The sequence below is a fragment of the Anser anser genome, assembly GCF_964211835.1.
Source record: "Anser anser genome assembly, chromosome: 16".
In the NCBI taxonomy this organism is placed as follows: Eukaryota; Metazoa; Chordata; class Aves; order Anseriformes; family Anatidae; genus Anser; species Anser anser.
Genome location: NC_139737.1, coordinates 11,884,059 through 11,911,859, shown reverse-complemented (window position 1 = coordinate 11,911,859; position 27,801 = coordinate 11,884,059). Strand labels below are relative to the sequence as shown.

Below are 27,801 nucleotides of genomic sequence, written 5' to 3'. Positions count from 1 at the left end.
CTGCCCAGGATGGCAAGTCGATAGCCCCGTCTCTCCCTGGTGCTCTGCTTCTCCTACCTAGCATGATGCGTGGGGTGGCTGGGCAGCCCCGGCAGGTTGGCAGGGTCTCTGTTTGAAGTGTTTTTGCCTGTTCTTTGCCTCATGTCCTTGATCTGTGTATTTCTGTTACTCTAAGCGGAGAATCTGGTGCTGGTAAGACTGTAAACACCAAGCGGGTCATTCAGTACTTTGCCATTGTCGCAGCCTTGGGCGACACACCGGGCAAGAAATTAGTAAGACCCTCTTTTGAAAGAAATTCTTGCTGTTTTCTTCCTTCCTTTTTTTTTTTTTTTCCCTTTTTTTCCCCTTCCCTCTTTCTTCTTCTTTTTACTTTTGTTTTTTTCTTTTTCTTCCCCCAACTTTTTGCATTTGGAAGCGTGTTTTGGTCTGACCCACCCAGGGCTTGGCTTTTCCCTGACTTTTGAACAAGCAAGGCTTGAAACAATCTTGCTCAAGGGGGAATGGATGTTTTTTTAAGTGGCTGCTCAGATGGAGCAGCCTGGAAGAGGTGCGTTAGATGCCCTCTTCATCTTCTCTTCCTTCTTCCACACCCTACAAATCTTCTTAAGGACCGTTAAAGAAATGGAGTAAAGCTGCCATTACCCACCTTGTCTCTTTTAAGCCTTGCTTTTCGTCCTTTTATCCTTTTTATTTTTTTCTTTTGTTCATCTTGACCCTTTTCTACCTTGTGCTTTTCTTGCTTTTGTTTTGATTCTTGCATTTCTTTGGTGCTGGTTATTTTTGAGCTGCTCTTGCAATTGCTTATTTCTTCTTGACACGTTGAGGCTCCAGCCTGCTTTTCCCTTACAGAAGCAAACTGGCTGCTTTAGGTATCAGACAAGCCATACTTCAGCATTATTTTCTTTACTCTTCTTTGGGTTTGGATTTAACTGTTCTTGCTTTTTGATGCATTTCTTCATTTTCTTGAGCTAATCTATTTAACAACTTTTTGGCATATCTTAAAAAATTTAATCCTCCCATTTTTTCTTGGACCGTTTTTGACACTAAATGGCCGTGTCCTGCTTTTCTGACCATGCTTCTTGTGGTTCTTGCTTGGCTTTTCCAGATTCTAAAGACAGTTTTCTTTCTTTTCTCTAGGCAACTATTGCCACTAAAACTGGGGTAAGTGTTACGGACTCTTAATCTTTAACGCTGAGGGCAAAGTTCAGCTGCACCAGAGCTACAGCAGGACAACGGGGAATGCCAATGTGGGGCAGCAGTCTTGGCTCAGCCATTTCAGCAGCTCACTTCAATGCCCTTGGCCCCCAGCTTCTCCATCCAACACTGAGGGGTGGCTTCAGCTGATGCACATGGCCAGCTGCATTCATGCCCTGTTGGGTGGGAGATGCTTGTTAATACATGAGGCTCAGGCCACTCAGGAGAACTATTACTAAGAGCCAGCTAGTTGGAGGACTGAGCTTGTGGTTCTGGGGCGGCCCATGGGGCAGCCCCCCTGGCATCTTGCAGGCAATTTTTGATGAGATTAAAATTAAATACAATAGATCAAAGGGTTTGCTAGTAAAGCCGTGATTCACAACAGCTTCCTGTTTCTTTTGCCCTTTACACGCCTGGAGCTGCAGAGGTGGGGACCAGTTGTGGCCCCAGCCTTGGAAGCCCAGAGCTGGTGTTTCACGCCCAGCAGGAAGGCACTGTGATCCCGGTGTCAGGGAGCGGGCACTGAAAGGCTCTCTCCTGACAAGTCCTGCAGGTGCCTGTGCTACCAAACTCTGCTGCAGTTGTCAGACCCCACTGTCCTTCATGTGGCTTGGCAGGAGTCTCTTTCTCTCTTTTCTAATTCTTTTCCTGCTTTGTCTGTGTTAGGTGGTGACTGTCTCTGTCTCTTTGAGCTATGTGTATGAAACATGAATAGAAAAACAAGGTTATGGGGAGATAAATCTTGGGGAGATAAATCTTCTCCAAAGAGCTCCAGAGAGTTCAGAAGATGACGCCAGCTGGGACCAGCAATGTGTTCCCATCACGCTGTGGCCCTGCTGTGCATTTTGTTAGCACAGGGAGTCAAGCTTCTTTTCTGCATTATTTGCAATTATTTGCAAATATTATTTGCAATTTGCTGTGATTGGAACTCTCCAAGACTTTGGTTTGGTGGAAGGGGAAATGCCTGGCAAAAAGCCTGAAATGCTTCCGACTGTTGTGGTGGCAATGTGTGCTTGCTCTTGGTTTGCATGTTGCAGCAGCCTAGGAACGGGGCTAAGGACCTTGTGCAGAGAGGTGAGTTTAGGCAAGGAGAATCTCCGAGAGAACTTTGCTGCAAAATCCAGCTCTTCTGCCCCTAAATCCAGCTGCATCCCCTCATGAGAAAAGGAGAGGCCTCAAAAGCAGCAGGCTCTAAAGACAGTTAATGAGCATAGCACGCAGACGGGACAAGGAGCCTCATGCTCCCTTTCCCTGCAACATTGGTGACAGATCCCCTCCAGCTGGGCGGGAGCTGACACATCCTTTGATTTTGTTTTCCAGGGAACCCTTGAAGATCAAATCATTGAGGCTAACCCAGCTATGGAAGCTTTTGGCAATGCCAAAACCATAAGAAATGACAACTCCTCGCGTTTTGTAAGTGTCGTACGAAGACAGAGTGCTGATGTGCAGCGTTTATGTAACTGAATGCATCATCTGTGGTATTAGTGCTTTTGTTCAGTGGAATATCTAGCTGCAGAGCAGACACCTAGCTCTTCCTCTAGTAGGGTTGGACTGCTAGGGCCAGGCTTCTGCTGGCTAAATCAACGCAGTGGGTGCTGCGGTGGTCAGTGTGAATCGCCCGTGTCACAGCCTGGGGCTGCAGCCAAGTCCCTTACAAGACCAAAGCTGAGGGGCCAGAAAGCACAGCTTGGAGTGCTGGAGTTGGGGCAGACAGGCATGCCACTTCCAAGCAGTATCAGCCCTTTTGCTAAGCCCAGACTGGGTCTGCACTGGGATGTGGAGCTCATTGACCACAGGTGGCTTTGATGGCTGTTTGTGTGCCTTGAGAGGAAAGGAGGGGCTCAGGGGCTGAGGTTGCCCAGCACACGATGGACAGGAGGTTGTGGGCAGACTCAGTGTCATACTGCCCTGCAGGAGGAACAGGCCTGGGGACAGGGATTTATCTGCTGTGAGTAGAATTTCTGCCTACCCAGTGTTTAAAGACCTAGGCAATACTGACTGACCCTCAGCACACTACAACCAAGAGAACTTCACCAACCTATCCCTCACTGAGCACAGTAATTTGCCTGGTATCAGCAGAAACCTAAGAAGTGGGGAATTACCAGTGTCCTGTAGCTATCTGAGGTTTCTAGGAGCTGCCTGGAATCGTGCCTGTGTAGCCAAGCCCAGTGCTTACCTCCTTGTAAACGTTTTCAGGGCAAGTTCATCCGCATCCATTTTGGCCCCTCAGGGAAGCTGGCCTCTGCAGACATCGACATCTGTGAGTAACACGTGCCAGCTGCAGCGGGGAGGGATTTCTTTCTCACTATTTCTGCTGATGCTGGGTCAGCTCCAGGGAAAAGCAAGTCCTCCTTTAACTCCTCTACCCTATTTGCTTCTAGATCTTCTGGAAAAATCAAGAGTGATTTTCCAGCAACCCAAAGAGCGAAGCTACCACATCTACTACCAGATCCTCTCTGGGAAGAAACCAGAGCTGCAAGGTAAGGCAGCAAAAGCTGCAGCATAGCCTTTACAGTGTGGCAGCTTGAAAATAGCCAGAAAAAGCTCTGTTGTCAGGGTCCTGCTCTCCACAGAGCTGAACAAACCCAGCTTACCATGCAGGTATGGCCCTCAAATGCTCTGATGGCTGTGCAGGACTGTAGGATTGTTGGATAATTCAGGGTAGAAGGGATTTCAAGATGTTGTCTAGTCTGGCCTCCTTTATCTTCACAAACTGAGAAACCAGTCACTTCAGTCTGAAAATTAAAGCCCTTTCTGCAACTGTCTGGGAGCAGGGCAGACATATCCTGAATGTGTTCCCCAGGACAGTCTCAGCTGACCCTGATTTTGCCCTGGGGCCACTCTCGTGCTCTGGGCAGCCCTGCCCTCCAGGTGCCAGGTTGCACAGAGTGCACAGGAAACCTTTGCCCACTGCAGAAGGATGGCTGGCACGATGCCCTGGGGTGGTCAGCCTTTTGGCTGCAGGCTCTTGAGCCTGCTGCTGGCTCCAGTACGATACCTTATTAGGTAGTTCTGGAGAGCTGTGCTGAGCAGTAATCTTATCTGGTGGTCACAAGGGCATGGAAGGCCACTTCTAAATCAGTCTACACCCAAGCCATCTCCCAAGATAGCAAGCAGGAGGAACATCACAGAAGGGATTGACCCATATGAGGGCCTGCCTGGGCTTGCAGAGATTGTCCCACTGGTTGGTGCCATCTAGTTGAGGCCACTGCAGCCTTACCTCTTCATCTACATCCAGTGGTACCCCTCTTTTACCCAGCTTCATCTCTGTCTGGCCTCACCCCCTGCACGTCTTCCCCCCTACAGATATGCTGCTGCTCTCCCTCAACCCCTACGACTACCACTTCTGCTCTCAGGGTGTAACAACTGTGGACAACCTGGATGATGGCGAGGAACTCATGGCGACAGATGTACGTGTGCTTCCTTCATGCCACAGAACTAGAAGTAGGGGCCTTAGGGAGAGCACGACCTCACAACCACACTCATAAGGACATGTCCTGGCATTTCTCTGTCCTTCTCTAAATTAGTTATGAGCTCCCTCTGGTTCATTGGCAGTTGCTCTGCATGTGCTGTGAGCCTACAAGAAATGGCAGGGTGACTGATCCCCTGTGAACAGCCTCTCCCAGGCACAGAAGGGACAGGAAGTCTCTGCAGTAAGAAGAGCCTGTAGTGCATAAGCACTTCACAGAGCTTCCATGAGAAAATGAGAAATACGGTCCCTAGACCTCAACTCAGAAAACTTCCTAGCTGTGGATGCTAGGCTAGTCTTTTTCTTTTCAAATGGATCTTATGAGAGTTGAACTCTTGAACTCACATTCGAACTCCTGTGGAGCAGGATTGCTCAGCTAGGTACCCACCAACTAGAGCATCCTGCCCCACTCAGCCAGTAGAGCCTCAGGATAGGGAGAGCACCTTAGGAGGCAGTAGGAGCACCGACCCTCATCTCAGATCCATGACTTCGTCCTGTTTATGCTGCTTTGTCTCTCCTCAGCATGCCATGGATATCTTGGGCTTCAGCAATGATGAGAAATACGGCTCCTATAAAATAGTGGGCGCCATCATGCACTTTGGCAACATGAAGTTCAAGCAAAAGCAGCGGGAAGAGCAGGCAGAGGCTGACGGCACTGAAAGTAAGTTTTATTTATTTATTTATTTATTTATTTTCTCCATGATACCAGATTCACCCAGTTTGGCCTTGACATGCAAAACTCTCTGAGAGCAGACTGTGATCACACCCCTGGCCTGGTCTGTGAAGGTCCATGATCACGATCCCCAGCAGTCAGATCCCTAGCAGTAGGTCTTTGGACCTACTTTGGGTACACAGAGGGGCTGGTCTATAAGCAGGCATTTTTGGGGACAGACTCTTGCAAGAAGTAGGTGTTCTCATTTGCATCAGACCTGTCTCAGCCACAGCCCATCACAGAGCTGTGATTGTTTGCTGGACAGATGTTGAGAAACCTGCCAGTACTTCACCTTGTTCAGTGTTCTCATGCCCTTGCTCACCAGGAATGTGAACACAGGATTCTGCTGCTACCTGGTAATTAAAGAAAATTGTGATCTAGTAGAAATTATTTCCCTACAGAGCTGTTTTTCTTGCTACAATCTACTATAAAGAGTCTATGAAAGATAAGCAAGAAAATCGCTTTTCATCTGATCAGTTGAAATTTTCCGCATGGGAATCCAAGCTCCCACTGGAAAATGCACAGAGATTCCTAGATCAAGAAGACTGGAAACCGTACTGGGAGCAGCAGGTCTGTTAAGGCTATCTCCAACAAACTCTAACTTCTCAGGCAGAAGGTCCAGACTTTAAAAGTAAAATATGATACCCAAAGTAGGAAATCACAATACAGAGACTGGAGCAGACTATGAAGCAACTGGATAAAATGATATAGTTAGTGTTGATCAGCAGAAGAGCTGGTAATATATATTTTTTTCATGGCTTACTTGCTGGCTTCCTCATGCCTTCTAATTGTTTTTCAGGTGCTGACAAAGCTGCCTACCTCATGGGAATCAGCTCAGCTGACCTCATCAAGGGGTTGCTCCATCCTCGTGTGAAAGTGGGCAATGAATACGTGACCAAAGGTCAGAATGTGGAACAGGTGGGTGTGCCAGGACACAGGCTCCCTGCTCATACCAGTATGTGTCTCCTCTGTGGTCAGGTCCTTTGTGTAATGTTTTCTGTGCAGGGTGCATCGTGCTTCAGTTCACTCTCTTGGGCTTGGGAAGAGACTCCAGAGTGCCAGTCTACAGTTACTGGCTTTTAGTAGCTGCAAAAGTTGGTGGCAGGGCTGGCAGATAATTTTGAGTGTTAACCAGGGCTGGAGTTTCAGTTCAGTGTCCTTGCAATGTGGGCTGGATCACAGCCAGAAGAAATCCAAATTCTGTGGATCTTCTTCAGAGTCAGTCCCAATCCCATGAAGAGTTCAGCTCTGGACAGTAGAAATCTCATCTAAATCACTGATCTTGTGGGAAACTCGAATGCAGCAAAAAGGCATCCTGTCGGCCACATCACAGTTAGGAATCTAGACCTGGCACGGGTGGTCCAAGCTGATCCCCAAGTAAAATTTAAGAGGACCTTATGGACTGGAGTCCTGTCCAAACTCAGTGAGGTGTAGTCTCCAGCCATGCACGAGGCTTCTGACAGTATCACTTGGGACTGAGTCTGTATCCCAAGACCTTGGAGGCTGTCTCAGTGCTCACAAGGCCAGGGGCACAAAAACATTCTGGTGAGCATGTGAAAGCTCATCTCTGAGCATATATGGCAACCGTGAACTCCCTAGATCTGCCAGTCTGTCCCCTCTGCGTACTAAGAGGAGCTCTCTTCTGCAGTCTACTCCCTACAAAACCAGGGAGAAGCATGAGTGCTCATGACCTCGTCTCTCTTTGCTTCGGCAGGTTGTCTATGCTGTGGGAGCCCTGGCTAAAGCCACCTATGATCGTATGTTCAAGTGGTTGGTGACTCGGATCAACAAGACCCTAGACACCAAGCTGGCCAGACAGTTCTTCATCGGAGTACTGGACATTGCAGGCTTCGAGATCTTTGATGTGAGTTCTGTGGGCCCTCTGCAATCAGGGGAATGTTGTAATGAGACAGCTAGGTCCCCTAGTGTCCGACAGCTCTATCTCCTCCAGGAAACTGTTGGCCTTGATAACAAAAAGAGCTCTTGCATGAATTCATTTGTCTAGAATAAACAAGTAGCTCACTACTACTGTTCTAACATTGCTGTGGGCCCGTCTCCAGTGAGCTCCTGGCTACTTGTTCATGTAGCAATCCAGCTGATCCTAGCAGAGATTGCTCTTCACACCCAGACAAAGCAGCACAATGACTCCATTCACCTCTGGAGCTCCTCCTGCTGAAGCAGGTTGGTTTTGTTCTTGCAGTTCAACAGCTTTGAGCAGCTGTGTATCAACTTCACCAACGAGAAGTTGCAGCAATTCTTCAACCACCACATGTTTGTTCTGGAGCAAGAAGAATACAAGAAAGAAGGCATTGAATGGGTCTTCATTGACTTTGGCCTGGACCTGCAGGCCTGCATCGACCTGATTGAGAAGGTAAAGTATAAGCCAGGCCACAAAATTGGTATTTTTGGTAGGCAGCTTGTTTGCAAAGACTGGAACAGTGAGAGGTGCTCTGCTACCAAAAATGAAGCAAGTCCCTCCCCCAGTCAGTAGCAAGTACACAACTTTGTTTTCCCTGTATTTATAACTCTGAACCTGCAGCTCATTAGATCCTTTTTGAGACAAATTTTGGCTTCGTAAAACCATGGAAATTCTGTTCCTACTCACTGGTGAGCCTTGTGGGGCCTACTCACCTAGTGGGGCCTTTTCCTCTAGAGAACAGTTATCTCTTCCCCCTCTTCCCCACCCTCATTGCTTCTCATTGGGGTGTTTACTGATTCAGAGCAGCTTGTATTAAATTTTGGAAACCTTTTATGGAGGAAACCCATCCTTTTTTGGAAAGGGGCACACCTGCCAGGATACAGGAGAGGGCCTCCCCTACAATAGAATGGATCTGGGCAAGACCCATGTCTTGCAGGCCTGGCCAGTCCCACTCTGACTGGCTGGAAAACAGCAGCAGACCGTGAAGCCTGAGGTACACCAGAGGAGCAGTGAGAGCTTGCCCTGTGGTAGATGTTCTGCACTATTTGTCTGAATGAGGACATGACCTCCTGGGTTAGACCTTGCCTCACCTTGCCTAGGAGCACAGAGAATCCCTCGTTCTGGGATGGCATCTGGCAACGCTGAACTCAGACCTCTTTATACCACCTTTTCCCTGCAGCCACTGGGAATCCTATCCATCCTCGAAGAGGAGTGCATGTTCCCAAAAGCCTCTGACATGTCGTTCAAAGCTAAGCTCTATGACAACCACATTGGGAAATCACCCAACTTCCAGAAGCCCCGTCCGGATAAAAAGCGGAAATACGAGGCCCACTTTGAGCTGGTGCACTATGCTGGTGTGGTACGTCCCTTGTCAGCTCTTCTGCAGCACTCGCACTCCTCCTGCACAGCTGTGCTTACCTTTGCCTCTCTCGTTTGCTGACAGGTGCCCTACAACATCATTGGGTGGCTGGACAAAAACAAAGACCCCCTGAATGAGACAGTGGTGTCCGTCTTTCAAAAATCCCAAAACAAGCTTCTGGCCTCCCTTTACGAGAACTATGTGAGCTCCACTTCAGGTGAGGAACAACTTCATCCTCCCTCTAGCTGTTCCTCCCTCCCTCCTTTTATAGCAAAGCCTTATCATATGCACACCCAGCTGTGGGTGCAGCATTCCTGCACCTAGCAGCCTGGGCAAAGGCAAGACCCACATTGGCTCTGGATAAGCAGTGCTGGCCTAGGGGCTTTAGGCGGGTGGGCAAGACCAGGCTGAGCCTGTGCAGTGCTGTGCTGGTGGCCCTGCCAGAGGTAACGTGGGATGTGTGAAGGGCAGTCCTGTTACCCAGAGCTGGGTGCTGTGGGAGGAGTTTTTGGCAGTCTAAGGTTTTGCTCTGAAGTGTGGTGCTACCATCTCCACTTTACAGAGAGCAGGGGCTGTGGGCATTTCACTGACATTTTCATTGCAGGTTTGCTTGGAGGTGCTCCTGAGTCCTCCAAAGCAAGCTGACATGTAATTATTTGTCATTAATTGCATGTTTGGTCATGTAATTAATCAATATCTCAACCCTACAGAGGAACCTCACAAGCCAGGGACCAAGGAGAAACGTAAGAAGGCAGCTTCCTTCCAAACAGTGTCCCAGCTACACAAGGTAAGAGCCAGACCCTCATCCAAACCCACGAGGGAAGCATGTTCAGAGCATCCCAGTATCAATCCCACTTCCCTTTCAAGACTCCAGGGTATCTTACACACCAACTCCTGGGCCTTGAAGAACCCCAAAGCCTCCAGAGAGTTGTCTTGGCTAGGCAAAAACTCCTGAATATCTTCTTGCCCCTGGCAAAGGTTGGCTCTGATCCTGGCAGAGGCCTTGTCCCCGTGCTGCTAGGGAAGGACATGAGGCTCCAGGCTGGGAGAGCGATGGCTCCCTTTGAGCTGGGGCTGGTGCTGCTTCTGCCCGCGTGATGCCTGTGCTGCCCGGCAGCTCCTTCGCCTTTGAGAGAGCGGCAGTTAAGACTTGTAGTGATGTTTAGATAATGTATTACATGAACATCACTTTAAGTCTGTGCTACTTCTCTCCTCATTCTTGTCGGCGGGAAGGCCAGCCTTTGGGCAGAAGAAAATGGAGGAGCATCTTATGGGTCTCTGAGCAGGCGGCTCTCTGTTCTCCTGTTCAGGGAAGGCTATGTGACAGCTCAGGATAGCTCACACCCCTGATCCCATGCTCGAAACAGAAGTTATTTGTCCACCCCAGAGCTTAAGCAACTGAAAAATAGCTCAGGGGTGTCTGTGAGCCCAAAGTCGAGTCCTGCTGTGACAACTTTATGGTTCAAAGAGGGCAGCATTTCTGTTAGGTCCACTGACAGCTCTGGTAGCCAAGGAGTTTCCTGAGGGCAAGGTCCCTGACCCAGCCCTGTCCAGGGAAGCATGTGATTTTCTTCCTTCTGGACAAGTCACAGACCTTGGGGAAGGTGCCTGTGGTGAGAAGTTGCCCCACACTGAGGCTTTCCAGAGCTGGTCCTGGACAGGCTGAGCCTCTGAGGAGGGAAAGGCCGCCTCGAAAGACCAGAGATGCAGATGTCTTTTCCACAAGAAAAGGCAGAGCCAGGAGTCATCCCAGAATTCAGGGCCCATCACGATGCTCTGCAGGGCTCTAATCCCAGTGACCCAATCCCACAGTCCAGCCAGGGCACACAGGCCTTGAAGCAGGTGTTCACAGAGCAACCCCCGTGAGCCAGACCTGGGACAAAGCTGGCTGGCAGGATGCAGAAGGCCCAGGCTGGCTTCGCAGGGCCTTGTCACAGCCAAAGGGCATGGGCAGCACTGTGGGGTACAGGGAAAACACAACGAGATGGGGGCTGCAGGCAGTGTGGATGCCAGCATTGGACTTGCAGGGTGCTGAAGGGAGGGCTGGTGGACACCAGCAGAGGTGTATGCCAGAAATGTGCTCAGTCCTGTGTTCCTGGCTCTTCCCTGTAGCCAAATTTTACTTACAAATACTCGCAAAGCATCTGGCTCCTCTCTGGCATAGCAAAACTAGCAGGTGCCTATCGGCACGGCTGCCAGCCCAGTCCTTGCTGCTGTTGCACCCACCTTGGCGGAAGTGGTGCTGCTATGGGGCAGGGGATGTCCAGATAGCAGGACAGCACTGAGAGCAGCGAAGCAGGGGGAAATCCCTCCTCTCCCATGAGCGGTGGTAAGGGGCTCACAGGGTCTGCTCTCTCCTGCCCGTGGGGGGAAGGTGCTGGAGAGAAGTGTTGTAGGGGCAGAGACATCGCCTCATGCCTCATCCCCCATGTCTGCCCTACAGGAGAATCTTAACAAGCTGATGACCAACCTGCGCTCCACTCAGCCCCATTTTGTCCGCTGCATCATCCCCAATGAGACAAAGACCCCAGGTATGCATGGCACAAGAGAGTGCCCTGGCAGGTCCCTCGGGTGACATCCCTGCACAGCAGCTGGCAGGGTGTCCTGCCCAGCTCCTGCACCCACCAGCTCCCCAAGCCTTTCCTCGCAGCAGTTCTGCTGCTGCTGAGCCCCGGCCCCATCTCTGTGTGGAAGCCACTGTGCCCTTGCCAGTCTCTTTTACTGGGGAACAGGAGTTTTGCCAGGCTCCCAGCTGGGCTCTGCACTGGCAGTTGGGCTGCCTTGTGCTTGTCTGGCACCAGGCACAGATGAACCTTTCAGACCAACTTCCATCCTGTGGGGCCTAGGCTGCAGCACTGGTGCTCATCATAGGCTTGCAAGACAGGTTAACACCCCTGCTCAAAACCAGAGGCTGTTTGCAGAGCTCAGGCCCATGGTGCAGCAGCACTTCCCCATCTGCTTGGGCTGAGCATCTGCTCCATCCCTGCTCTCCCCCCTAGGAGCCATGGATGCCTTCCTGGTGCTGCACCAGCTGCGGTGTAATGGTGTCCTCGAAGGTATCCGCATCTGCCGTAAGGGATTCCCCAACAGGATCCTCTACGCAGACTTCAAGCAGCGGTAAGTGCCTCCTCTCCCCTCGCCAGCTGCCAGCACGTGTTCTGGGGGGAAGCAGGCTGCCGTGGCTCTGACTTGCTCCTCAGCTTGTGCAGGGCTGCTGTGAGCCACCACCACAGGGTGTGCGCAGCTCAGGAGAGCTCTGCTGTTGGCTCTGGGGTGCCAGTCAGGGGTAGTTTGATGCCAGGCCTGATGAGACAGCAGGGTTGCTGATATTTAAGATGCTGCATGCAGGGCTGATGCAGGTGGATGGTGGAAAGGCTCAGGACCTCTGATCCTGGTTCTGATTTCCCTTTGCACTTGGGATCCTTATCATTCCCCAGACCGAACCCATCCACCCTGCTTGGGCTGGGTCTGGCCCAGGCAAGGTGAGGCCAGTGACCTCCTCCTGCATAGGTCCCCTTGGGTACAGGGACTAAGTTCTGGCTGGGATCCCTGGGGTCTGCTCTGCAGTAAAGCCCATGCTTCACCCTGGAGCTCCAGCACATGCTGCAGTGACAGCTTCCAGGGGAAGTGGCATGGCCCGGGGGACAGTGACAGAGCCATCAGCTCTGTGCCGGGGTTCTCTTGCATGCCGTCCCTGTGCTCTGTGCCTGCAGCTACCGTATCCTGAACCCAGCAGCCATTCCAGATGACAAGTTTGTGGACAGCAGGAAGGCCACAGAGAAACTGCTGAGCTCCCTGGAGCTGGATCACTCCCAGTACAAGTTTGGTCACACCAAGGTGAGGTCAGGAAACTGCTTGTCCTCAAGAGGGAGACCTTGTGGCTCCTGTCTCTCTGCAACCCCAGCTTGCTGTCACTGCCCAGCCTGCTCTCTGCCTGACCACAGCTCTGCTGAAGCTCTGGATGCTCTGTGGGCTGAGTGTGGCCCCTGAAGGGACTGAGGAGGGCAGGGGGAGAAGCAGGCTGGGCAGAAACAGGTCTGAGCAGAAGGTCACTGCTGCCTGAGCTTGTATCATCCAACACAGTGGCTAGTCCCTGACGGGCGATGTGAGGGGAAGGGCATGGGGCTGGGAGATCTGGTGCCCAGCTGTTTCTGTGTCCTGTGTGGGTGAATCTTCAACCAGTACAGAGCGTGGGTGTCTGCCCATGCAGGGCGTATTCCTTCTGCTCTGTATATCCCTGCTTTGGGTCACGTTTTATAGACCTGTCTGACAGGTCACGTCACCCCTGAGCTCTCTGTCCTCTGTGCCATTGACTCTGTTCTCATGCCCTTGCCTACAGGTGTTTTTCAAGGCTGGTTTGCTGGGCTTGCTGGAAGAGATGCGAGATGAGCGGCTGGCCAAGATCCTGACCATGCTGCAGGCCAGGATCCGTGGGCACCTCATGCGCATTGAGTATCAGAAGATCATCAGCAGGAGGTAGAGTTTTGAGGGGGAGACAGAGCTTTGTGAGCACCTCTTCTTGTTCCCTCTGTTTTAGTGGGTTTGGTTTGTGGGTCTTGCCTGTGGCTGGCAGTGGGTGGGAATGGAGGGGATGGAGGCAGACCTGCAGGGTGCAGCACAGGCCTGACAGGGAGAGTCCCTGTATCTGGGCTGGGGAAATTTGGTTTCCACTGGGAGGATTCAGTGGGATGCAGATGGAGAAGTGGCAGCCAGGCCACACCACTCATCCCACCAAGGCCACTACAGTGTGCTGACAGTGTGCCATTTATGCAACTCTCTGCCACTTGTCCTGCTGGTGGGGAACAGAGCCATCTCCAAAATCCTGCACAGGCTAGGGCTCTGCTGCAGTGAGGATGGGAATCTGCACCCATGACGATGCTGTGCTTGTATCCCTGCAGAGAAGCCCTCTACACTATCCAGTGGAACATCCGGGCCTTCAATGCTGTTAAGAACTGGTCCTGGATGAAGCTGTTTTTCAAGATCAAGCCTTTACTCAAATCTGCTCAGACTGAGAAGGAAATGTCCAACCTGAAGGAGGAGTTCCAGAAGCTGAAGGAGGCTCTGGAGAAGTCAGAGGCTAAGAGGAAGGAGCTGGAAGAGAAGCAGGTCTCCATGATCCAGGAGAAGAATGACCTGGCTCTGCAGCTGCAAGCAGTGAGTGCCTCACCGTGTGCCTGGCAGCATACAGACAGCGCAGGGTCCATGGGTGGACGAAGGAGCAGAGAGCACCAGATCCCTCCTTCAGCCTCTTGCAGTTCTGAGGCCCACTCATTGCCACAATCTGTTTGAAGTGCAGTGCCGGTCTCAGTGGAAACCTGAAGCTACATCACAGACTTGCTGTCTTAGGGCTGCTATGGGAATTCATGGTCCCCTGGCTCTGGAAAGGGTGATCTTCTCACATGGAGGTGGGAGGGATGGGAATGTTTGCTCTCTCAGTTGTGGCTAACTGGTGGCATTTCTGTGTCACAAAGTGTCAGTCCAGTATTTCCTGCTTCTGGAAAGATTTGGTTGCCATTAGCTCTTCACCCCAGTCAGTGTTACTTGTTGCCCCATGGTCCTGCATGGATCTCCTTCTGATACACCTGCGAACCTCGAGTTTGCTCTGCCCCTTCCACAAGGAGAGCTTGACCCTTAGCCAGGACAGTGTGACTGATCCTGCCAGTATGCTCTTGGGGCAGTGGGTGAGCACTTACTCTCCTTTGCCTTTCTCAGGAGCAAGACAACCTGGCGGATGCAGAGGAGCGCTGCGACCTGCTGATCAAGTCCAAGATCCAGCTGGAGGCCAAGGTGAAGGAGCTTACAGAGCGTCTGGAGGATGAGGAGGAGATGAACTCAGACCTCACTGCCAAGAAGCGCAAGCTGGAGGATGAGTGTGCAGAGCTCAAGAAAGACATCGATGACCTAGAGATCACGCTGGCCAAGGTGGAGAAGGAGAAGCATGCCACGGAGAACAAGGTCAGTAGCCCTTTCTGTAGAGAACAGCCTCATTGCCAACGGGCCTCAGTGCTTGTGGGGGCACAAAAGAGAATCGCTGGGGACGAGGCTGCTGGTGTGAGGGAGGTGAGGCTGGGCAGAGGGCAAAAAGGTGTGGGAGAGGGCAAAACCCTCCAGTGTCCTGCCTTATTGCACAGGAGTGGAATGAGCAAAGGGTTCTGTGTATTGGCAAGTGACTTGGGGTTTTGGCAGAAGCCTGGCCAAGTGGAGAGGAGCTGGCTGCTGCTGAGGTGCCGAGCTGTTGCTGAACGTGAACTCCTGCCCTTCATGGGCCAGGCTGCTGTACTAGCTTTGCATCGCTTGTCTCAGAGAAGATGCACTCAATTTTTGACCTCATTAATCTAGGTTAAAAACCTGATTGAAGAGATGGCTGCCCTGGATGAGATCATTGCCAAGCTGACGAAAGAGAAGAAAGCACTGCAGGAGGCCCATCAGCAGGCCCTGGATGACCTGCAGGCTGAGGAAGACAAGGTCAACACACTGACCAAAGCCAAAGTCAAACTGGAACAGCAAGTGGATGATGTGAGTCATGGGCCAGTGACAGTGAAGTGGGAAAGGTTTGAGTCACACATCTCCAGGATGATCTCCAGCACAAAGGCTGCCTCTGAGTGGGATCTGGAAAGTGTGATCATTATTAGATCCCTGTTGAATATGGCCAGGTGATAAATAACCCCATTGCCAAACTTCCCCTGAACCACGAGATGGTCCAGAGGACCCCATGGAGAGCAGTCCTGGGCTGAGGGAATGGAACTGGAGTAACTGGGAAACAGCGGTGACTCTCAGGGCTGGGTGAAGTTCCCACAGCAATGGACAAGGGGGAGGTCAGTGGCTACCAGGGGTCCTTTCCCTCCCTAGCCTGTCTCCCTTCATTCTCCAGCTGGAAAGCTCTCTCGAACAAGAAAAGAAAATCCGCATGGACCTGGAAAGAGCTAAGAGGAAGCTTGAAGGAGACCTGAAGTTGACACAGGAGTCTATAATGGATCTGGAGAATGACAAACAGCAGCTGGAGGAGAAACTCAAAAAGTGAGTGAGTGACATGTAGTGGGGCTGTGTTCTTACTCTGCCAGGCCAGTGCCCGCTCCTAAACCAAGCGGACACGTGCTCTCTGCAGGGCGTGTTGGGATGTGGCTTTGAGCAGTCCAAGCAAATGGGCTTAGTTTTTCGGGGTACTATGCAGTGATGATGTGGGAGTTGCTCTCCTGAGGAACTCAGCTGCACAGACGAACAGATCATGGTGCTATAGCGCTTCCTCTGTACGAACTGGTCTGGCAGGATCCTAATGCAGGGCTGGGACCTCATGTCCAGTTCTAGCTGGGGAACTGTAGAACAGTACCGAGGGACATCACAGGGAAAAACTCAGCCAGGCTGTCTGCCAGTATGGCCACTCCAAGCCTCCTTCAGAGCAGTCCATGCACTGCTCTTCACCCCAGCGGCCACTTTCCTGTGTGGGTTAGTTTGTTTTGACTCTGGATCTGGGCGTCACAGTGCAAGGAACAATCTTCCTCTGGCTTCAGGACCTGGAGGGTCTTGGCAGGACAGTGCTTGTCTGACCAGAGGCTCTGCCTTCTTTCCGTACAGGAAAGACTTTGAAATGAGTCAACTGAATTCGAGGATTGAAGATCAGCAAGTGATTGAGGCCCAGCTACAGAAGAAGATCAAGGAGCTCCAGGTATGGTGGGAAGTGTTCTCACAGCCCAGGAGTCCTGAATTCTCATCAGACAGAATGTGTGGGGGGAATCTGCATGGGCTGGTTCCTCTCTGAGCATGGGGACATCTCTTCAGCAGTGGAACTATGAAAAAAGCTGGCAATGTTAGTTGAAGGAAAGCCCTCAGTCTAAATGTGGTGGACAGAAAGATGAAAGAATGAACTCATGAGGTGAGCACTAGCACCAGCATGAGGAACAGCTTCTGGGGTGTAGCTCTTTATCCAGACTAAGATCATGAACACAGTCCCCAAGGTCTCCAGACCAAATCTAGTATGTTGGGCTTCCTTCTAGCAGAGACAGATGCTCAGATTCAGGCTGTTTGCATGGAGGCTTCCCAGTGATGGGAAGCTAATATCAGCCTGGATTGCACGGTACAGAGGAGAGCAGAAGCTCAGTGAAGTAGGCTACCAGGGGGCACTGGGCATATCGGCCTCCGAGAATCCCAAAGCAGCCCAAGCATTTGATCTGGGCCAGTGCCTTGCTGCTCCCCAGCATCAGAGGAGATGCCTTGCTCTGTTGTGGGGAGCAAAGATGCTGGAACTTCAGTTGGTGCTTGGAGCATCTGCCTCATCCTGTCTCTGCCAGGCCCGCATTGAGGAGCTGGAGGAGGAGCTGGAGGCTGAGCGTGCTGCTAGAGCCAAGGTGGAGAAGCAGCGGGCAGAAGTGTCACGGGAGCTGGAGGAGCTGAGCGAGCGCCTGGAGGAGGCCGGTGGAGCAACGGCTGCACAGCTGGAGATGAACAAGAAGCGGGAAGCAGAATTCCTGAAGCTGCGGAGGGACCTGGAGGAGGCGACGCTGCAGCACGAGTCCACAGCGGCCGCCCTGCGGAAGAAGCACGCAGACAGCGTGGCGGAGCTGAGCGAGCAGATCGACAACCTGCAGCGCGTCAAGCAGAAGCTGGAGAAGGAGAAGAGCGAGATGAAGATGGAGGTGGACGACCTGTCGTCCAACATCGAATACCTCACCAAGAACAAGGTGGGTTCCAGCTCTGTAAAGGGCAGCTTCAGCTCCTTTGTGAACAGGTAGCTGTGACTCTGGCATCAGTGCGACTTGCTGCAGTGTGTTCTGCACGGCCGTGTCCTTGGGCTGTTGTCCTCTCTGCCATGGCCACGTCCCTCTTACTCACTAAGTATAGCATGTCCCCATGCCACTGTGGCCGTGCTTGCAGGATGCTTTGCTTGTCCTAGTCAAGTCTGAAGGATTTGGGGAAGACACTACTTGTGAGAGTGACTGCAGAGACCTGCTCTGAGCCTAGCAGAGACGTGAGAGCTCTGCTGGGCTCCTCCTCTCTGCATCGTGTGCACGTGGGATTTGCTGAGCAGGGCAGCAAGGTCCCAGGGGGATGCAGTCACTGAGCCCCTTGGGGCAGAGCTGGGTCTCATGTGGGCCTTGCTTGGTGCACGCAGGCCAATGCCGAGAAGCTGTGCCGCACCTACGAGGACCAGCTGAGCGAAGCCAAGTCCAAAGTGGACGAGCTGCAGCGACAGCTGACTGATGTGAGCACGCAGCGTGGCAGGCTGCAGACAGAGAACGGTAGGTGGGGGTCGTGTGGCTGCTCCTGTGCTGGGGCATCCGAGTTAGGAAGCCGTGGTGCAGCTGTGCAGGCTGTCCTGCCTCTCCCACGGGCAAATATCAGGGGGAGCTCCGTCTGGCGGGGAGGGGGCGGGGTGTCCATGCTGTGCCTCTGGCCAGGCCTTGCAGGTGCCGTGTGGCTTGGCAAGGGGGGGGACTTCTGCAGTGATGCTGGTTTGACTGGTGCTGGGCGGGACGTCCTGTGATGTCCGACATCAGAAGGAAGGGTTCCTGGCTGTCTTCCTTCGTCTTTAGCTGCAGAGGGACGCCTCTGCCCATGAGCCCCAGCTTGCCTGACTGGGGATACAACGGGGGGCTGGAGGTCTCCACACAGCTGAAGGCCACAAGCTGTGCGCGGGCTCATGCGTGGCTGCTCAGCCCCAACGTGGCTGTTTGGCTCTGTCTGAACCCAGGGGAGCTGAGTCGGCTGCTGGAGGAGAAGGAGTCATTCATCAACCAGCTGAGCCGCGGCAAGACCTCGTTCACACAGAACATCGAGGAGCTCAAGAGGCAGCTAGAGGAGGAGACCAAGGTGAGGCTGCTGGGGCACAGCTGATCTGAGTGGCTCCAAGTGACGCAGATGTCAGGGGAAGGGACACGTGTACACCTGTGGCAGTAAGCCAGCTTCTGGTACTGACGAGGTGGGACACACAGTACATGCATAAGCCCCTAGCCTTGGGAAAACAAAGTCCTCCCCTGCTGCCCCAGCACCCCTGCATCCCAGCACATCCAGGAGCTGCTCCATTCATGAGCTGTCCCTTCCTCAGAGCAAGAATGCCCTGGCCCATGCCCTGCAAGCCTCCCGCCACGACTGCGACCTGCTGCGTGAGCAGTATGAGGAGGAGGTGGAGGCCAAGAGTGAGCTCCAGAGGAACTTGTCCAAGGCCAATGCAGAGGTGGCCCAGTGGAGAACCAAGTACGAGACAGATGCCATCCAGAGGACAGAGGAGCTGGAGGAAGCCAAGTAAGTCTCATGCCAGGAGTAGGTTCCTTACAGGTGACAGGTTTCCATTCAAGGATGGATCTTTCCCAGATCTGAGGCTGTTTGGGCAGGCCGTGGCCTTCCCTCCTCAGAGCAGCAGGGTGGGCTGGCGTTGGGGCTGGGAGCGCTCACCCCTTGCTGCTGGCTGCAGGAAGAAGCTGGCCATCCGGCTGCAGGAAGCGGAGGAGGCGGTGGAGGCTGCCCACGCCAAGTGCTCCTCGCTGGAGAAGACCAAGCACAGGCTGCAGACAGAGATTGAGGACCTCTCGGTGGACCTGGAGCGAGCCAACTCTGCCTGCGCTGCCCTGGACAAGAAGCAGCGCAACTTTGACAGGATCCTGGCTGAGTGGAAGCAGAAGTACGAGGAGACCCAGGCAGAGCTGGAGGCATCACAGAAGGAATCGCGCAGCCTGAGCACAGAGCTCTTCAAGCTCAAGAATGCTTATGAGGAGTCTCTGGACAACCTGGAAACCCTCAAGAGGGAGAACAAGAACCTGCAGGGTAGGGCTGGGCTAAGGCTCTCCTGTTGGGCTGCAGGCTCCCCGGGGCCCTGCTGGCATGGGCAGCCTGTGGCTCCCATGTCCTCAGCCCAGAGCCAGACGTGTGGTGGGATGGGCGTCCTTCTGGGCAGGGAACAGACCTTGGTGCTAAGCCACATGTGGCCCATTTTCTTCGGGCTGGGCTGTGAGGCACTGCATCTCTCCAGGAAACCAGCACGGGTCCTGTCCTCTTGATGGGGACGCTCTGGGCAGACGGACAGTGACAGCTGACTGTTGTTTCCAAATGGTGTATGTTTTGCTTCAAGGGCTGTGGCTGTGGCATGTCACTGCCTTGGGAGTGTTGCTCTTTGACAAGTGGGTCTCCTTGGCTCCTCACACCTCTCCCGTGCCCTTTCTCTCCCTCTCCTTCACCCTGGCTGCAGGGGAGTGCAGCACAGCCTAGCAAAGGGGGCCGGTGCCCATTCTCCAGGCACAACCTCAGCACCCAGACTGATGCTCCCGGAGGGGCTGGGGGGATGTAGGCCCAGCCTGGGTGGGGGTTAAGGGAAATCCTGCGAGGGGCTGGCCCCGCAGACTTGCTCCTGACCAAACACCTTCTGCTCCTGCCAGAGGAAATCGCTGATCTGACCGACCAGATCAGTATGAGTGGCAAAACCATCCATGAGCTGGAGAAGCTGAAGAAAGCCCTGGAGAGTGAGAAGAGCGATATCCAGGCAGCGCTGGAGGAGGCCGAGGTGGGTCTGTGCTTCCCACCGATGCTCACAGGTGCTTGCTGCTCCTGAGAGCCCCTGACCCACCCTGCAGTGCCAGTGGGGTGGTGCTGGAGCAGCAACTCGCACCACTCTGATGATGTGACAGTCCTGAGAGCCAGGGTGCTCCCCGGGTCTTGCTCATGGGGGCTGCGCGACCTCAGCAAGGCACTGGGGTGGCTCCCTGCAGCTCTGGGCTGGGGGCTGACGGGTGGCCGGAGAGCTTCCCCGGGGGCCCCTTCCCACAGCTGCTGCTGTCTGCAGGGAGCCCTGGAGCACGAGGAGAGCAAGACGCTGCGCATCCAGCTGGAGCTCAACCAGATCAAGGCTGACGTGGACAGGAAGCTGGCAGAGAAGGATGAGGAGTTTGAGAACCTGAGGTGTGTGGGGAGAGGGGACAGGCTGGGCCATCGCTGCGGGGCAGAGCTGGCACCACGGCCACGATGGGACAAGCACATCTTCCCGCGGCTGCCCCGGGCCGGGTGTCCCCAGGCAGAGGGGGCTGACGCTTTGTCCCTCCTGCAGGCGCAACCACCAGCGGGCCATGGACTCCATGCAGGCCACGCTGGACGCTGAGGCCCGGGCCAAGAACGAGGCTGTCCGGCTGAGGAAGAAAATGGAGGGAGACCTGAACGAGATGGAGATCCAGCTGAGCCACGCCAACCGCCAGGCCGCCGAGTTCCAGAAACTGGGCCGCCAGCTGCAGGCCCAGATCAAGGTTGGGCGGAGGGGCTGCTGCTGGCCCTGCTGCCACCAGCTCGGGGCCACCCCTGTCACCCCCTGTCCCCACTGACCCCACGCTGCCCCGCAGGACCTGCAAATCGAGCTGGACGACACCCAGCGCCAAAACGATGACCTGAAGGAGCAGGCGGCCGCCCTGGAGCGCCGCAACAACCTGCTGCTGGCGGAGGTGGAGGAGCTGCGGGCGGCGCTGGAGCAGGCCGAGAGGAGCAGGAAGCTGGCGGAGCAGGAGCTGCTGGAGGCCACCGAGAGGGTCAACCTGCTCCACTCACAGGTGAGGGGCTGCCCACCCGCACCCGAGAGCCAGGAGCCTGTCTGGCACGGCCGGTCCTCATGGCACTGCCTGTCTCTGCCTGCAGAACACCGGTCTGATCAACCAAAAGAAGAAGCTGGAGACCGACATCTCCCAGCTGAGCAGCGAGGTGGAGGACGCCGTGCAGGAGTGCCGCAATGCCGAGGAGAAGGCGAAGAAGGCCATCACGGATGTGAGAGCGGGGTGGGGATGGTGGTGCAAGGGTGCCCAGCACCTTCATAGGGCTGGGGGCTGGGCAGAGAGGGGAGGGTCTCAGGGCTCCTCCGTGGAGTCCCTGTGTCTGGCAGGGCTGCCCGGCCTCAGGGTGATGTCTGTGCCCCGGCCTTGCAGGCTGCCATGATGGCAGAGGAGCTGAAGAAGGAGCAGGACACAAGTGCACACCTGGAGCGGATGAAGAAGAACATGGAGCAGACGATCAAGGACCTGCAGATGCGCCTGGACGAAGCAGAGCAGATTGCTCTCAAGGGGGGCAAGAAGCAGATCCAGAAGCTAGAAGCCAGGGTAAGGAGGCAGGGGGCAGCCCCCCCAGGTCACACTGGGCTTTGCAGGGCCCTGCATTTGCCCCATCCCTCCTGCTGCGCAGTGAGGGGCAGGCCCCAGGGCCTTGTAAGCCTGGGGTGGCTCAGCCTCAGCTGCAGCTGGGAAAGTGGCGTGGCCGTGGCTGGGGCTGGCACTGGGTGCCCCTGCCTGGGGAGCAGAGCGTGAGCTGGCCTCTGCCTGCCGCAGGTGCGTGAGCTGGAGGGAGAGCTGGACATGGAGCAGAAGAAGATGGCTGAAGCCCAGAAGGGCATTCGCAAGTACGAGCGGCGGATCAAGGAGCTGACCTACCAGGTACGGCAGCACCGGGTACAGCTCAGGCCCCGCAGGCATCTGGGCCCAGCTCTCCCCTTTCTCAGCCCCTGACGTTAGCCAAAACCCCCAGTCCGGCCCCTGGGCTTGGTGCTGGGGCCTGCAGGGCAAGGGGCCAGGCTTGTTCCAGCTTCTCTCCGGTTCTGTGTCCCTCCGCCCCTTTTGGTGGCACCTCCTTGGCTGAGGGTGGGACACACGGGGGTCGGCCCACAGGGCATGGGCTTGGTGGCTGCAGAGGGCCCTGGCACCGCTGGGACTGCTGGTACTGGGGCAGCTGGAGCCCGAGCAGGGCCGAGGGGGCTCGCACCAGCAGTGGGGTCCTGCTGAGTGGGTCGGGGGCACTTGCAGACTGAAGAAGACCGGAAGAACCTGACACGGATGCAGGACCTGATTGACAAGCTGCAGAGCAAGGTCAAGAGCTACAAGCGCCAGTTCGAGGAGGCGGTAAGTGCTTGTCCCCTGCTCAGCTCTCCTCCGGGAGTGCCGGGCAGCGCTGGCCCTCCCCGGGGCTGCCTGGGAGGACTGGCACTGGGGTTGGAGTGGGGAGCGCAACCCACACCCCCACCTCACCCCATCCACGGCCCCCCAGGAGCAGCAAGCCAACTCCAACCTGGTGAAGTACCGCAAGGTGCAGCACGAGCTGGATGACGCTGAGGAGCGGGCTGACATCGCCGAGACGCAGGTCAACAAGCTGCGCGCCCGCACCAGGGAGGCGATCACCTCCAAGGTAAGGCTCGGCGCTGCAGCCCACCCCCACCCCCCCCACCCCCCACTGCTGCCAGGGGAGCGGCTGCACGGTGCTGCCAACACCCTTCTGTTTTCCACCAGCACGAGTAGCAGGCGCCGGGCTGCCTGCCCTGCCTGTCCCCAGCCACCTGCTGCACCTTGGAGGCCAATGGCTGCAACAGCCACTGCCAGCTTTGCTCTGAGTGAATAAACGTAGCTCTGCCGGGGCGGCTCCTTTGTGTCTGTGATGGGTACCGGGGCTGCTGCAGCGAGCAGGGATGGGTGAGCTGGGGTCTCTGGGGAACACGCTTCACAGCCGGGCGGGGGCAGAAGGGACACAGGCCTCCCCGGGCCCTGCTCTGCGGTGCTGGTTTGCTCTGGGCTTCAGCTGGGCTTTGGGAAAAGCCCCCACATTCCCCGCATCAGAACTCTCCACCCCACTCTCAGCAAGGGCAGGCCAGAGCCAAGGCAGGGTAGGGGCACGGGGGCAGAGGGCAAAACAGACCTTATTAATCCCATTACTCCCAGGGAGACTGTAAAATACAGTCCTGTAGGGCAAAGGGCTTGCTGATTGCTTAGGCAACATGCCTACAAAGAAAGACATCTCCACTTGTTTCTTTAAAATAAATTTCTTTAATAAGTTTCCATTTAATAGGTTTATTTGCAGTTAGTAAATTGGCATTAATCTGGGCAGCACGCACCTCAGCGATCCGTGGGGATAGTGCAGACTTCCAGCTGTAGGTTAGTGATGGGGTCCCACCTCCACCCCGTCCCTGGGCAGAGCTGCTGCCACCTCGGCTGGGGTCAGCGAGCGCCCCCCGGCCCCGCGCAGGACCCTTCCTCCCTGTGCGCTCCGTAAATAAGACACAACAAGGACGGAGCGGTCTGGTCCCTCTCAGAAGAGCTGCTGAAGGTACCTGGCGTGGACACATGAGCTCGCAGCAGCAGCCTCTCAGCGTGCTCATGGCCGTGCCCTCAGTGGGCAGAGCCTTTCCGCGGAGCCCAGGGCGCTCCCTCCCTGGAAGAGCTGCCGCGGTTTCCCTGCCCGTGCCCTCTGCGGGCAGCCAGCTCAGCCTCCTGCACAAGCCTGAAGGTGAGAGCAAAGCCAAGCTGCCTCTAGCAGGCAAGGACCCAAAATGCAGGACCAAGTGTAAATGGCCGCGCTCCCATGCTGGGGAGGAGGGACCCATGAGCTAGAAGGCAGGCTGGGGTCATTTCAGCTCAGCCTCACGCAGGCCCATAGCCAAGGACAGCCACAGCTTGGCCCTTAACGGTACGTTACATAAATACAGAGATGTAAATGAGACTCTGCAGGTTCATAGCAGCAATCACTGGATGCACCAATTAACTAGACTATGGAAAAGGCATCCCTTAACTTAAAAGCCTTTTAATTTGAAGCATTTATTTTAAGTGTACATCTATTACAGTTAAGAAGAAGCAAAGATACACCAAAAACACAAATACCCAAGAACAAAAAAGTACAGATGAGAAAGAAATTAGCTGGGGGGAGGGAGGGGACAGGCTGGGGGTGACCTGATGAAGAGCAGGGAGGTGCAGCTGCCACTGGAAGAGGTCCCCGACACAAGGGGGGTGACTGGGGACCCTCACCAGAGCCGGGCAGAGCCTGCCCCAGGGACTCAGCCCCTGGGACACCGAAGGCTCCCCAGGGGCTCCCGCGAGGCTCCAGGCTTATGCACAAGCTCAGCAGCTCTGAGCACCCTGCAAGCAGAGTTCCGACTGCAGGACTGCAGCAGGACATGGAAGTGTGAGATAAGCAAGAGGAGAGGGGTGACTGCTGGAGAGCAAGTCCTGCACTGGGGGCTGGAAGCCTCGTCCGCTCATCCAGGCCCCACCACAGGGACCCCTCAGAGGGGGTTTCATTCCGGGGCAAGGATTAGAGACAAAATGCTACAGCTCGGGGACACCCTAGAGAGAGCTGAAGCCAAATTGTCTCATCAAATAACAGATATTTTAAAAAATTCAGATGCATGTTTCAAAAAGAAAACCGGTTTCCTTTTAGCTGGAGCTGCAAGATTCATACATTTTGACTTAAATGCAGTGGCTCAGGACTTCAGGCTGTATTTCATTCCTGGGAATGTGACTGTCTTAGAGCAACACACTGTTAGTGAGCAGGCAGGGTGTGCACAGGTCTGGCAATCGTGACCGCCAAAACCTGCTTTCTCCCTTTCCCAACACATCCTGCAAAGTTACTTTCAACTAGGAGTGTTTATTCCCAGCATTTAACACATTCTCATTAAAACAGATCCAGGAAAAACTGACATTTCCAATAAATATTGCACTTCAAGATTAATGTGTGTGTGTTGATATTAAGGGCTGAAAGCAGACTGACATAAGACTTCCAGGCACAGCAGGTTAGCATTAAGAGCAATGGTCCTGAAAAGTATTTTAAAACCCAATTAGTTATCCAAGAAGGGACAAGCCCCAAGTTTAAAAAAATTAGTATATTTTAATGCTAGTGCTCTGTGAAAAAGCCAACCCCTGTTGCAATTCCACCACTGCTGAAATGTCTCTGTTCTCTGCACCGTTGTGAAACACCTTCAGAGAGGAAGGATCTGCAGGAAGGACAGCAGGAGCAGAGGTTCTCTCCTAACACACAGACAGCGGCTGAACAGATTTAGTACCAAACGATCCAAAAGTAGATGAGAAAGAGGTGACTGGAGCTAGGGCTCTCAGGAATTAAAAGCGCACACGCGCGCGCACACATGCACACACACACACACTAACCAACCCTAAACCCCCGATTCCAAACCCCAACAGAAGAGGTGCACCTGGAGGGAGTCCTCGTGGTGGCTCTGCATGTGGCTGGTGTGTCAGGGTCCCAAGCAGACTGGCTCCTTGGACCTCACATTTGGAGGGCAATTTCTGTGCTTTGCGACTTGCTAGTCCTGGTAGCCATGAAAAGGAGCCATCACTAAGTTGGCACGTACAGAGAATCCTCGTCCGTCAGCACAAAGAGCTCTGACCAGCCACATTTAACGGGGCAGGGGGGTGGGAGGAGGGGAAAAAAAAGATCAGTTTTTGCGGGTGATTATTTTTTATCCCAGAACAACTGGAAGATACATCCCTGAATGTGTTGCCCAGAGAGCTCTCAAAGTCTCATCTGTTAGAGATCAGAGATGGGGACCGGGGTTTTGACAATGCAGTAACAGTCAGCGGTTCCAAGCCGCACACGCGCACACACACACTACACAGCGTATCCCTGAAAATCCACGGGCTGCGAGGTACCCTCCAAGCGCTGTCCATCAGAAGCCAGAGCGAAGAATTACTCCTCAGAAAAGTCTCTGTCAATGTCCATATATGCCTCGTCGATGTAGCTAACTATGGCACAGGGGGATGTCCGGTCCGGACTGAGCAGTATAGATACAGTCTCTTTCCAGTAGGTAAAACTAATACATGAGCTCTGCGGGAAGAGATGAAGAAACCGGTTAGCGTGCTCAGCAGGTACTGCCATGTAGCAGAAGAGACATCTCACAGGCATTCAGCAGAGAAAACTGAAAATTGCTTCCTATTCAGCTTGACTTCCCCAGCCACGCACTTTCCCACCCAGCCTGCCCTCCCGGGGCAGCAGAGCAGGGTGCCGAGCCTGCCAGCCTCGCACTGCCCAGCTTCAGGCAGGGACGCCCAGCAGCGGGGGCAGCCGTAACCCTGCTGGGAGCAACCCAGGGCAAACACCACCCGCACGGGTGGGCAGGCAAGGCCGTCTGGGAGCAGTGCGCACACACACAAGCCTAAACTCCTCCTCTGTTGTCCAAACACAAACTGGGACACTGCAGGGCCGCAGCTGAAGCCAGTGCTGGCAGCAGCTCCCGCTCCTAGGCAGCACACAAAGACAAGACAGCGTCCCTGCTCGCATCCCCCTTATGTCATTCTTTTAAGGCCAAAAAGCCTCTCCTGCAACAGCCAAGTGCCGGCAGTCTCAGTCTACACCACAGATTGCCCAAAGCCTTTGCACCCAGGACAACTAGCCGCTTCCAAGTGCCAAGCAGCAGCTGAAAACAGCAAGTACTGCAGCACGCAAGCACAGCACCCTGAAACGCAGCAACGGCAGCCACTTCGCTCTCAGCATCATCTCCTCCTGTCTGCAGCCCAGGAAGCCACAGAAGGGTCGCTGCAAACCATGGCACAAACATTGCAACCCAGGGTCCAGGCGCTGTAGGACCCACAGCACCCTGCCACCCCATTTTTGCTGGGTGGCTAATAGACAGATATTGCTATGGTGGATTCTGGCTACAGTAAGAGGTTCACGTACATTTTCTAAGCAGGTGCTGTCTTTATCCTTGTTGAGGTAATGCTGTTGCCAGAATCGCAGAAGACTATGGAAGTTGTTCAGGATGAAACCTGGATATTTTTCTGTGTATTCCATCTGTTGCAAAGTGCGCAGATAAAAAGGTAGCTTTTCTTTCCTTCGGGCCAGCATTAGGATAACTAAACTTGTGTTCAAACAACTGACGTTTTCCTAAAAATAAAAATGACAGTAGGTCAAACAACAACAACAACAAACCCTGAGATATCAGTTGTATACATGTCCTTACAAAATGTGCTCACAGTAAGCATGCAGAGGAAGTGCTCCTATTTGTATCAAGAAAGAAGGGACACGGGTCTCCTCAGAGAAGCCAGGTTCCTCCCTGTTCCCAGCCCAGTTCATCCGTACACAGTACCAGCAAGATAACAACGAAGTTACTGTCAGCTCTTTACCTGTGTAAGTGTCTGTACATGAATAATATTAATGAGACGGAAAAGAAAGGACATTCTCATGGACATCTGGGACATATATGATAACAGGCGGCACTCTGATAGGACTTCTGCAACTGCAGCAAGAGGAAAAAGACAATCATCAGGTACTTAACAGTTCAGACACATTGATCCAAGCAACTCAGCAGTAAGAATTGGTGCTCAGGCTGTAGGAACAAACCTGCAAGGTGACCTTTTCTGTTTGATACCAAAATTTTCAAAGCCCAGGCTTAAAATTTGAGTTCAAGAAGCATTTGGACAATG

The 27,801-nt window shown here is 54.0% G+C and overlaps 2 protein-coding genes across 5 annotated transcripts in view; one reads left to right on the top strand and one right to left on the bottom strand.

The window, feature by feature from the left end:
- MYH7B (myosin heavy chain 7B) overlaps positions 1-23,009 on the top strand; it is a gene marked incomplete at its 5' end in the record, with an annotated part of 28,264 nt that extends 5,255 nt beyond the window's left edge. For 2 of the 3 annotated variants that reach the window (XM_083801248.1, XM_083801247.1), the window contains 37 exons: positions 176-272; positions 1,138-1,161; positions 2,515-2,607; positions 3,391-3,454; positions 3,576-3,674; positions 4,501-4,604; positions 5,186-5,324; positions 6,175-6,293; positions 7,090-7,239; positions 7,576-7,746; positions 8,474-8,653; positions 8,738-8,870; positions 9,364-9,440; positions 11,097-11,184; positions 11,653-11,770; positions 12,367-12,490; positions 12,993-13,129; positions 13,552-13,807; positions 14,366-14,608; positions 14,993-15,169; positions 15,525-15,670; positions 16,226-16,316; positions 16,939-17,328; positions 17,760-17,886; positions 18,339-18,457; positions 18,693-18,889; positions 19,059-19,408; positions 20,017-20,141; positions 20,421-20,536; positions 20,682-20,874; positions 20,968-21,171; positions 21,257-21,382; positions 21,541-21,711; positions 21,937-22,041; positions 22,408-22,503; positions 22,649-22,786; positions 22,888-23,009. In XM_083801248.1, the coding sequence (XP_083657374.1) occupies positions 176-272; positions 1,138-1,161; positions 2,515-2,607; positions 3,391-3,454; positions 3,576-3,674; positions 4,501-4,604; positions 5,186-5,324; positions 6,175-6,293; positions 7,090-7,239; positions 7,576-7,746; positions 8,474-8,653; positions 8,738-8,870; positions 9,364-9,440; positions 11,097-11,184; positions 11,653-11,770; positions 12,367-12,490; positions 12,993-13,129; positions 13,552-13,807; positions 14,366-14,608; positions 14,993-15,169; positions 15,525-15,670; positions 16,226-16,316; positions 16,939-17,328; positions 17,760-17,886; positions 18,339-18,457; positions 18,693-18,889; positions 19,059-19,408; positions 20,017-20,141; positions 20,421-20,536; positions 20,682-20,874; positions 20,968-21,171; positions 21,257-21,382; positions 21,541-21,711; positions 21,937-22,041; positions 22,408-22,503; positions 22,649-22,786; positions 22,888-22,896 (5,296 nt within the window). In that variant the 3' untranslated portion in view covers positions 22,897-23,009. Of the gene's footprint in view, positions 1-175; positions 273-1,137; positions 1,162-2,514; positions 2,608-3,034; positions 3,143-3,390; positions 3,455-3,575; positions 3,675-4,500; positions 4,605-5,185; positions 5,325-6,174; positions 6,294-7,089; positions 7,240-7,575; positions 7,747-8,473; positions 8,654-8,737; positions 8,871-9,363; positions 9,441-11,096; positions 11,185-11,652; positions 11,771-12,366; positions 12,491-12,992; positions 13,130-13,551; positions 13,808-14,365; positions 14,609-14,992; positions 15,170-15,524; positions 15,671-16,225; positions 16,317-16,938; positions 17,329-17,759; positions 17,887-18,338; positions 18,458-18,692; positions 18,890-19,058; positions 19,409-20,016; positions 20,142-20,420; positions 20,537-20,681; positions 20,875-20,967; positions 21,172-21,256; positions 21,383-21,540; positions 21,712-21,936; positions 22,042-22,407; positions 22,504-22,648; positions 22,787-22,887 lie in introns of those variants that run through there. The other variant, XM_083801249.1, reaches the window with a different exon arrangement.
- A 1,144-nt stretch (positions 23,010-24,153) lies between these two features.
- The window catches only part of TRPC4AP (transient receptor potential cation channel subfamily C member 4 associated protein), a 35,899-nt gene continuing 32,251 nt past the window's right edge, over positions 24,154-27,801 (bottom strand). For both annotated transcript variants that reach the window (XM_083801250.1, XM_083801251.1), the window contains exons 17-19: positions 27,502-27,614; positions 27,056-27,262; positions 24,154-26,206 (exon numbers count right to left, since the gene is read on the bottom strand). In XM_083801250.1, coding sequence (XP_083657376.1) covers positions 26,069-26,206; positions 27,056-27,262; positions 27,502-27,614 — 458 coding nt within the window. In that variant the 3' untranslated portion in view covers positions 24,154-26,068. The remainder of the gene's footprint in view (positions 26,207-27,055; positions 27,263-27,501; positions 27,615-27,801) is intronic.